Source organism: Colobus angolensis, unplaced genomic scaffold (genome assembly GCF_000951035.1).
Source record: "Colobus angolensis palliatus isolate OR3802 unplaced genomic scaffold, Cang.pa_1.0 Scaffold36, whole genome shotgun sequence".
NCBI lineage: Eukaryota > Metazoa > Chordata > Mammalia > Primates > Cercopithecidae > Colobus > Colobus angolensis.
Genome location: NW_012116932.1, coordinates 6,466,126 through 6,476,969, shown reverse-complemented (window position 1 = coordinate 6,476,969; position 10,844 = coordinate 6,466,126). Strand labels below are relative to the sequence as shown.

Genomic DNA, 10,844 nt, shown 5'->3' with positions numbered 1-10,844 from the left:
CTAGCTAATTTTTGTATTTTTAATAGAGATGGGATTTCACCATGTTGGCCAGGCTGGTCTCAAACTCCTGACCTCAGGTGATCCACTAGCCTCGGCCTCCCAAATTGTTGGGATTACAGGCGTGAGCCACTGTGCCTGGCCTGTGAATGTTCTTATCCATACTTGTTCACATTTGTATTTCTTTAGGGTAGATGACTACAAGTGGACTATTACTCAAGCAAAGACTATATGTATTTTTAATTGTTGCCTAGTTGCTGTGAGGTCTGTGGAGGACAATTTATACCCTCACAAGCAATGTGTTAGAATATGTTTCCACCGTCATAAAGATAGCATTATCTAACTTTATCTTTCCAAGTTTATACGTTAAAAAAATTATCATTCTAATATATATAATTCTTACCTGTATGATAAACATATTTTTCCTATTTAAGTTATTTGACCAAATCCTTGACTCACTTTTCTATTGGGCTATTGGTCTTTTATTGATTTGTAGAAGCTCTTTGTTTATGAGAATTAGCCCTTTGGACATAGGTCCTTTTAGCCAAATAGTTTTCTCAGTTTGTTATTTGTTGACTTTACAACTTGTTTTTGTAGAAATTTTTTTTTCCTTGTAGTTGAATTTATAAGGCTTTTCTTTAAATGCTATCTGGATTTTTTTTTTTTTTAAACATGTGTTCAGTCCTGAGATCATTTTTTAAAATTTGATTTTTTCTTCTGGCACTTTCATGCTTTCATTTTTTTTACCGTTAACATCTTTGATCCAACTGAAATTTATTTAGTGTAAGGAGTGAGGTAAGGATTCAACTTAGATTTTTCCCAGATGGCTACCAAATGGTCTCCAAATCATTTATTTAGTAATCCACATTTCTCCCTCCGATATGCCATATTATCTTCTTTTTTTGTGTTTTTTTTTTGTAGAGACTGGGTCTCCCTATTTTGTCCAGGCCAGTCTTGAACTCCTGAGCTCAAACTGTCTTGGCCTCCCAAAGTGCTGAGATTACAGGCATAAGCCACCATGCCCCGCCCATGTTATCTTTAATACATATTAAATTATTAAAGTATTAAATGTGAGGTTTTTTTTCCTTCATTCTCTGTGCTGTTCTATTGCTTTGTCTGACCGTGTGCAGCTGTTTACGCTATTTGGTAGTTTCTTATTATTACTCTTATTTCTTGGAATAGTGTTTGTTATTCTTCCATGTTTATTTTGTCCAGTGGACTCCCCCATTCTGGGTTTTTTTTTTGTATATTAACTTTTTAGATTTATATAAGGAGATTTGACATTTTTATGAGATTGAGGTTTCCTATCCAAAAAAAAGAACAAGGCCTGTACCTTTTAATAAATAGTACAAGCCTGGAAAGCTGGGCATAATTTGATTGGTGCATCCAGGGCACACCTTCACCAGTGTAGTGCCCTCTCTGAGAGCATCCTTATTCCTCAGCTGTGCTCCCCTATCCTGACTTGTAGGGAACATCCCTGCAAGATGTGGAAATGAAGTCTATTGCAGCGCAGCAGCACTTATCTTAAAATAAGAGGAAAAGTACTGGTTATTCTTTTAACTATCATGGCTTTGATGACTTTGATCTGTGCAGGAAATGTGTTTTAGGAGGAATATGATTTTTTTCTTCTTAAAAAGTTATTAGTTTGAGTAAATTATAATAGTATTTAGTTGTGGAGTTACATATTTTATTCTGGGTGTCCTTATATTATCTATTTGGCTCATTTTCAGAAATCCTCAGAAGAACAAATTGCTAAGCTACAGAAGCTTCATGAAAAGGAGCTGGCCAGAAAAGAGCAGGAACTGACCAAGAAGCTTCAGACCCGAGAAAGGGAATTTCAGGAGCAAATGAAAGTAGCTCTTGTAAGTGCCTATTTTTTTTTTTTTCTGCTCTAGATATACTTCTCAGAGTTACAAAGTTATCATCCTCTCACCATTGCATTCCAGTTGGAGGTCAGACTACTGGCAGCCTTGACGTTTGGGTATAAAGAGAGGATAGGGAGTAGGCAAGCTGTCAGAGCTTATTAGCTTGGTATTGTGTGAAAATTAAATTTACTGATCTAACACACTTTCTTTCTTTCTTTTTTTTTCCGAGATGGAGTCTTGCTCTATCGCCTAGGCTGGAGTGCAGTGGTGAGATCTCGGCTCACTGCAGCCTGCATAATCTCCATCTCCCCAGTTCAAGTGATTCCCCTGCCTCAGCCTCAGAAGTAACTGGGACTGCAGGTGCACACTACCAAGCTCAGCAAATTTTTTTTTTTTTAATTTTTTATTTTTAGTAGAGATGGGGTTTCACCATGTTGGCCAGGCTGGTCTTGAGCTCCTCACCTCAAGTTATCTACCCACATTGGCCTCCCAAAGTGTTGGGATTACAGGTGTGAGCCACTGTGCTTGGCCACACTTTCTTTTTAAAACATTTAACAAATTTTAACAATTTCTTTCAATATTTATATTTCTCTTTCGTTGTCAATATTCACTATAACTAACACACTTTCATTAAGCAGTTTGTCTATCCGTCGCTCCCACCTGACAGTAGGCTATGATTAGGGACAAGAAAAGGAGAAGATAGATTAATTGAACTAGTGACTGCATAATTCAAGAAGAGAGTGCATAATTCAAGAACAATGTCAAAAATCTCATCAGACTGAGTGTACCCAGAGCTCAAGTCTGAGAAAATTTTGGCTGAGTTGCATTTTACAGAAGAAGAAATAAAAATGGCCAAGTAATTTTTATTTTAAGTGGAATAATTTCAGTACTAATTTTCAGTCCATATGATGGCTTAAAAAATAGAGTTAAATTTAAAAACTTCCTGAACTAACAAAAACCAGAAAAGCAGATTGAGATTTTTGCTGAAAGATTTTTTAAAATAGCATAATTTGAAAGTTTAAAACAAAAAATATTTTTCTTCACTTATGAAAGCCTTTTACATAAGTTGCCATAAAAAAGTGTTAGTGACTAAAATGTAATATGTTTTTGTATGAAGTTATTATCCATAAGATAATATGTGTAACTCAAAAATACTTCCATAAAAGGATAATAGATAGGATTTTAGATTTTAATCTTCTTTCTTACATATATTGTTGTTTTCACTCTTAGTTGCTTCTGGGGCCCCGAGAATTTCTAGCAGCAGTGATTCTTGAATTGAGTTAACAAGTTCTCTAATCTGCTCTGTGGGGGCACATGGATTTACAGTATGATTGGGTGTCTATGGTCATGAAATTTACACATATATAGCCACATACTTGTTTTCTTTGTTGATCCAGAAAAGAATTAAAGCATTTTACAAGAATAAACTGTAACAGTACAACATAAATTAAAAATAGGGGCAAAAAATTAAGAAACAAAGTGGGAAATAAATAGCACTAAAAATGCCTGTCATGAGGACCTACTCTGAGTTTTCATGCTGGAGTAATTGACCTTTGGGGACACTGAGCCAGCCTTCATATACCTGTGTGGGTACCTGTGCTTGCCTGTTTCTTAATTCAGTGGACTATTAAAATTTCCTCCTTTATGGGCATGTAGAGATATATTTAAAATATAGTTTACATTAAATAATATATTTAAATGGATATTTTAAAATCAGTGCTATGGAAACTAATATTTTCTTAGCAACCTACTCATAATATGGTACAAAATTTTTCCTTAATTAAAGTAGTGCACTTTACTTGAGTACAGTGAACTGAAAGTATTGCCGTTAGGAATATCTGCTCTAAGCAATAGGTATAGATAAGTACACTTGTCTTAATTGGAGTTCAGTTAAGAAATTAACATTTAGTATGTTAATTGACCGTTAAAAATACTCTCTAAAGCTTCTCTTCTCAAAACACTAAACACTTTAAATTGAATATTGATACATGGTAAGGACAATCAGAGAAGCTTTTAAGAATTGATAGGGTGGTAGAACCAATGTAGCTTTGTTTTATAGATATTGTCTTGATCTTACCCATATATTCACAAGTTATCTTCTGATTTCAATTTGATTTTCCCTGTGGGGTCCCTTTCTAAATGAGGTATTACTCACAAACTGTATAAACTTAAATCTAGTTTCTAGACCTAGAGTAGAAATACCGAATTCTGGTGACCTTTCACATTCAGCAGTGTTTTGTAAAACATTTAAGTAGTGGAAAAATAGCAGACATAGTGGAGTTATTGGAACAAAATTTTTCATATCAGTAGTAATTGTGGCAATTACCCCACTGGAAAAGCCATAGTGCCTTGTTTCTGTAGACTAGAGCATGGGAGGAGAGAGATGATGACATTACCTACCCAACAGGGCTGGGTGCGGATCAAAAGAAATGAATGATTCCTGGGGAAGTACTTTGCAAATGCTGAAGATTTATATGCATTTAAGGTGGTATTAATTATTTTTGGCACAGGAAAAGAGTCAATCAGAATATTTGAAGATCAGCCAAGAAAAAGAACAGCAAGAATCTTTGGCCCTAGAAGAGTTAGAGTTGCAGAAAAAAGCAATCCTCACAGAAAGTGAAAATAAACTTCGGAACCTTCAGCAAGAAGCAGAGACTTACAGAACTGTAAGTTTTAATGATACTCAGATTCTGGAGTTGTGAAACTATTTGCGTATGAAAATTTGTTATCTCTGTAGTCAGTATAAAGTTTCAAAGATTACTGGATTAGATTTCTGTATACGTGCCCTTCATTTTTAGATAGTGTGAGCTATGCATGGGAATGGATTTGGCTTTAGGCTCTGTTTATTACATGGTGCTCCTGGTTCTGCCTTTAGTTGGCTGTATTTCTGTCAGCCACTGAGTCTGCCGCTTTTCACTGACCCTGCAGCATCTCCATTGCGTACTCATTCTTGATGTCTAGGAAGTGGGCTCATTTTGTAGGCACTACTTGTTCTGGTACCTTCCTGCTTGTCCAGGTTTATCTTATGCCATGTCCTGAACGTATCCAGTCTCTGCTTATATCACAGTTTAATTACACTAGTGTGTTGTTTTGCATTTGGTTTCCCCAGTTTTTCCATACTAAACGTAGTCCTGTAATGAACATATTTGTATATATGTCTCAGAGTGTACATTTTAAAGACCCTGTCTGACCCTTTCCTTAGCAGTATTTGAAACGTACAACCTGTTTTGAAAACTGACGATGTTTAGACTTGTTAGCTTTTTTGCTCTGATTTAGATAGTATAACAGCCATACTTCTTACTCATAGCTCTAAACCATCCTTAATTTTTCCATTACTAACACTTACAAAAGGTTCCATGGTGGGTGAAATGGACACTTAGGAGGCCTAGATCTTCTACTTGTTAGCTTTTTAATTTAATTATACTTTAATTTCATCACCTGTCTCATGAAGAGATTATATTCAGTAATTCCTTGGGACCCTAGGACCTTTCCAGTTCTGACATTTTGTGGGTCTGCCTTACTTAACTCCTTCAGAGTCAAAATTACATTTTCATGAGATAATAATAATCTTTGTTAAAATTTGTGTAAGTTCCTTCTTTTTGAAAAAAGAAACTTCTAAATGATAATTTTGAAGGTGGAAAAATCATACGTTCTTTTTCTTCTAAAATTATGAGAATAATAAAATAGTATGTAGGCTGGAACTATAAGTTGGGTTAAGCATATAATCTTTTCTTTTTTTTGTTGTTTTTTTTGTTTGTTTGTTTTTCAAGACAGTCTTGCTTTGTTGCCCAGGCTGGAGTGTAGTGGCACGATCTCGGCTCACTGCAGCCTCCGCTGGGTTCAAGGGATTCCCCAACCTCAGCCTCCCGAGTAGCTGGGCCTACAGCTGCACGCTACCCCGCCTGGCTAATTTTTGTATTTTTTTGGTAGAGGCAGGGCTTTACCATGTTGGCCAGGCTGGGTCTCAAACTCTCGGCTTCAAGTAATCTGCCCTCCTCGGCCTCCCAGACTGCTGGGATTACAGGCGTGAGCCACCATGCCTGGCCATAATCTTTTCTTTGTTATTTGATTCCTTTAGTAATTGAGCACAGATTCTTTGTCCTTTCTAGTGTTTGGTATGATATGTTAAGCTATTTATGTAAATTTTGATCTTCAGGTAGGTGGTAGACATCATGTCTGTGTATCATTGCTAATAGGTAAGTACGTACTTTAATAAAAATGCATCTGTTTTTAATTAACAGAGAATTCTTGAATTGGAAAGCTCTTTGGAAAAAAGCTTACAAGAAAACAAAAATCAGTCAAAAGATTTGGCTGTTCATCTGGAAGCTGAAAAAAATAAGCACAATAAGGAGATTACAGTCATGGTTGAAAAACACAAGACAGAATTGGAAAGCCTTAAGCATCAGCACGATGCCCTTTGGACTGAAAAACTCCAAGTCTTAAAGCAACAATATCAGACAGAAATGGAAAAACTTAGGGAAAGGTGTGAACAAGAAAAAGAAACATTGTTGAAAGACAAAGAGATTCTCTTCCAGGCTCACATAGAAGAAATGAATGAAAAGACTTTAGAAAAGCTTGACGTGAAACAAACAGAACTAGAATCATTATCTTCTGAACTGTCAGAGGTATTAAAAGCCCGTCACAAGCTAGAAGAGGAACTTTCTGTTCTGAAAGATCAAACGGATAAAATGAAGCAGGAATTAGAGGCCAAGGTGGATGAACAGAAAAATTATCACCAGCAGCAAGTTGACAGTATCATTAAAGAACACGAGGTATCTATCCAGAGGACTGAGAAAGCATTAAAAGATCAAATTAATCAACTTGAGCTTCTGTTGAAGGAAAAGGACAAGCATTTGAAAGAGCATCAGATTCATGTGGAAAATTTAGAGGCAGATATTAAAAGGTCTGAAGGGGAACTCCAGCAGGCATCTGCTAAGCTGGATGTTTTTCAGTCTTACCAGAGTGCCACACATGAGCAGACAAAAGCATATGAGGAACAGTTGGCCCAATTGCAGCAGAAGTTGTTGGATTTGGAAACAGAAAGAATTCTTCTTACCAAACAGGTAGCTGAAGTTGAAACACAAAAGAAAGATGTTTGTACTGAGTTAGATGCTCACAAAATCCAGGTGCAGGACTTAATGCAGCAACTTGAAAAACAGAATAGTGAAATGGAGCAAAAGGTAAAATCTTTAACCCAAGTCTATGAGTCCAAACTTGAAGATAGTAACAGAGAACAGGAACAGATAAAGCAAATCTTGGTGGAAAAGGAAAATGCAATTTTACAAGTGAGAGAAGGACAGAAGAAAGAAATTGAGATACTCACACAGAAATTGTCAGCCAAGGAGGACAGTATTCATATTTTGAATGAGGAATATGAAACCAAATTTAAAAACCAAGAAAAAAAGATGGAAAAAATTAAACAGAAAGCAAAGGAGATGCAAGAAACGTTAAAGAAAAAATTACTGGATCAGGAAGCCAAACTTAAGAAAGAGCTTGAAAATACTGTTCTAGAACTTAGTCAGAAAGAAAAACAGTTTAATGCCAAAATGCTGGAAATGGCACAGGCTAACTCAGCTGGAATCAGTGATGCAGTGTCAAGACTGGAAACAAACCAAAAGGAACAAATAGAAAGCCTTACGGAGGTTCATCAACGAGAACTCAATGATGTCATATCAATCTGGGAAAAGAAACTTAATCAGCAAGCTGAAGAACTTCAGGAAATACATGAAATCCAATTGCAGGAAAAAGAACAAGAGGTAGCAGAACTGAAACAGAAGATCCTCCTATTTGGGTGTGAAAAAGAAGAGATGAACAAGGAAATAACATGGCTGAAGGAAGAAGGTGTTAAGCAGGATACAACATTAAATGAATTACAGGAACAGTTAAAGCAGAAGTCTGCCCATGTGAATTCTCTTGCACAAGATGAAACTAAACTGAAAGCCCACCTTGAAAAGCTGCAGGTTGACTTGAATAATTCTCTGAAGGAAAATACTTTTCTTCAAGAGCAGCTAGTTGAACTGAAGATGCTGGCAGAAGAAGATAAGCGGAAGGTTTCTGAGTTGACTAGCAAGTTGAAAACCACAGATGAAGAATTCCAGAGTTTGAAATCTTCACATGAAAGCAGTAACAAAAGCCTAGAGGACAAGAGCTTGGAATTTAAAAAACTGTCTGAGGAACTAGCGATTCAGCTAGATATTTGCTGTAAGAAAACCGAAGCCTTACTAGAAGCTAAAACAAATGAGCTAATCAACATTAGTAGTAGTAAAACTAATGCCATTCTCTCTAGGATTTCTCATTGTCAGCACCATACAACTAAAGTTAAGGAGGCACTGTTAATTAAAACTTGCACAGTTTCTGAATTAGAAGCACAGCTTAGACAGTTGACAGAGGAACAGAATGCACTAAATATTTCTTTTCAACAGGCTACTCATCAGTTAGAAGAAAAAGAAAATCAAATTAAGAGCATGAAGGCTGATATTGAAAGTCTTGTAACAGAAAAAGAAGCCTTACAGAAAGAAGGAGGCAATCAGCAACAGGCTGCTTCTGAAAAGGAGTCTTGTATAACACAGTTGAAGAAAGAGTTATCTGAAAACATTAATGCTGTCACATTGATGAAAGAAGAGCTTAAAGAAAAAAAAATTGAGATTAGCAGTCTTAGTAAACAACTAACTGATTTGAATGTTCAGCTTCAAAATAGTATCAGCCTATCCGAAAAAGAAGCAGCCATTTCATCACTAAGAAAGCAATATGATGAAGAAAAACATGAATTGCTGGATCAGGTGCAAGATTTATCTTTAAAAGTTGATACTCTGAGTAAAGAGAAAATTTCTGCTCTTGAGCAGGTAGATCACTGGTCCAATAAATTCTCAGAATGGAAGAAGAAAGCGCAGTCAAGATTTACACAGCATCAAAACACTATTAAAGAATTGCAGATTCAGCTTGAATTAAAATTAAAGGAAGCTCATGAAAAGGATGAGAAGATAAATTTATTGAAGGAAGACCTTGATCAGCAAAATAAAAGATTTGATTGTTTAAAGGGTGAAATGGAAGACAAGAAGAGCAAGATGGAGAAAAAGGAGTGTAATTTAGAAACAGAGTTAAAGACTCAAACAGCAAGAATTGTGGAATTAGAGGACCATATTACCCAGAAAACGATTGAAATAGAGACCTTAAATGAAGTTCTTAAAAATTACAATCAACAAAAGGATATTGAACACAAAGAATTGGTTCAGAAACTTCAACATTTTCAAGAGTTAGGAGAGGAAAAGGACAACAGGGTTAAAGAAGCTGAAGAAAAAATCTTAACACTTGAAAACCAAGTTTATTCCATGAAAGCTGAACTTGAAACTAAGAAGAAAGAATTAGAACATGTGACTTTAAGTGTGAAAAGCAAAGAGGAGGAGTTAAAGGCATTGGAAGATAGGCTTGAGTCAGAAAGTGCTGCAAAATTAGCAGAGTTGAAGAAAAAAGCTGAACAAAAAATTGCTGCCATTAAGAAGCAGTTGTTATCTCAAATGGAAGAGAAAGAAGAGCAGTATAAAAAAGGTACAGAAAGCCATTTGAGTGAGTTAAATACAAAATTGCAGGAAAAAGAAAGGGAAGTTCACATCTTGGAAGAAAAACTTAAGTCAGTGGAAAGTTCACAATCAGAAACATTAATTGTACCCAGATCAGCAAAAAATGTGGCAGCATGTACTGAACAAGAAGCAGATTCCCAAGGCTGTATGCAGAAGACACATGAAGAAAAAATCAGTATTTTACAAAGAAATTTAACTGAAAAAGAAAAGCTATTGCCGAGGGTAGGGCAGGAAAAAGAAGAGACCGTTTTTTCTCATTCTGAAATGCAGTGCAAATACCAGGAGCTCTTAATAAAGCTAGAACATGCTGAGGCAAAGCAACATGAAGATCAAGTTATGATAGGTCATCTTCAAGAAGAACTTGAAGAAAAAAACAAGAAATATTCCTTGATAGTATCCCAGCATGTGGAAGAAGAGGGATGTAAAAGTAACATACAGGCAAAGCAAAACTTGGAAAATGTGTTTGACGATGTCCAGAAAATCCTCCAGGAGAAGGAACTAACCTGTCAAATCTTGGAGCAAAAGATAAAAGAGCTGGATTCCTGCTTAGTAAGACAGAAAGAAGTACATAGAGTTGAAATGGAAGCGTTGACCTCAAAATATGAAAAATTACAGGCTTTACAACAGATGGATGGAAAAAATAAACCCACAGAACTTTTGGAAGAAAACACTGACGAAAAGTCCAAATCACATTTGGTCCAACCCAAATTGCCTAGTAACATGGAAGCCCAGCACAATGACCTGGAGTTTAAATTAGCAGGGGCAGAACGGGAGAAACAGAAACTGGGCAAGGAGATTGTTAGACTGCAGAAAGACCTTCGAATGTTGAGAAAGGAGCATCAGCAAGAATTAGAAATACTAAAGAAAGAGTATGAACAAGAAAGGGAAGAGAAAATCAAGTAAGTTTTATATCAGCTTGAATATTTTTATGGCAGTCCTTAATGCAGTCTCCTTTTTTTTTTTTTTTTTTTTTTGCCTAATACATTTATTTTAAATTATTTGGGTAAGTTTCAACAACCCAAAGTATTAAACATAAATCCAGTATGTTAAATATGAGGAGAAGTAAAAACAATTTAGGGCGAGTGACAGTGTTATTCCATGTCCATTTAGGGGAGAAAAACCTTTTCTTGTGTACAAGATTCTGGTTATTAGGGATATAGCCAAGTAATTATTTTCTTTTCGTTTCATTGTTTTTAGTATTAGCAGTATTATTATATAATATAGATGTGTTTTGAAAAAAAGTTAAAATGGAAAACAAAAATTCTGTGGTCCCTAGGACCACTCCCTTAGAGGTAATCATAGTTGATATGTCCCTCCAGAAGTGTTTTCTGTACCTGGACACACAACACACACACACACACACACACACACACACACACACACACACTCTCTCTCTCTCTCTCTC

At 35.9% G+C, this 10,844-nt stretch overlaps 1 protein-coding gene across 3 annotated transcripts in view; it reads left to right on the top strand.

Annotated features, from left to right (window-relative positions):
• The window catches only part of GOLGA4 (golgin A4), a 120,336-nt gene that overhangs the window by 71,341 nt on the left and 38,151 nt on the right, over nucleotides 1-10,844 (top strand). For all 3 annotated transcript variants that reach the window (XM_011953339.1, XM_011953340.1, XM_011953338.1), the window contains 3 exons: nucleotides 1,728-1,859; nucleotides 4,373-4,528; nucleotides 6,104-10,338. In XM_011953339.1, the coding sequence (XP_011808729.1) occupies nucleotides 1,728-1,859; nucleotides 4,373-4,528; nucleotides 6,104-10,338 (4,523 nt within the window). The remainder of the gene's footprint in view (nucleotides 1-1,727; nucleotides 1,860-4,372; nucleotides 4,529-6,103; nucleotides 10,339-10,844) is intronic.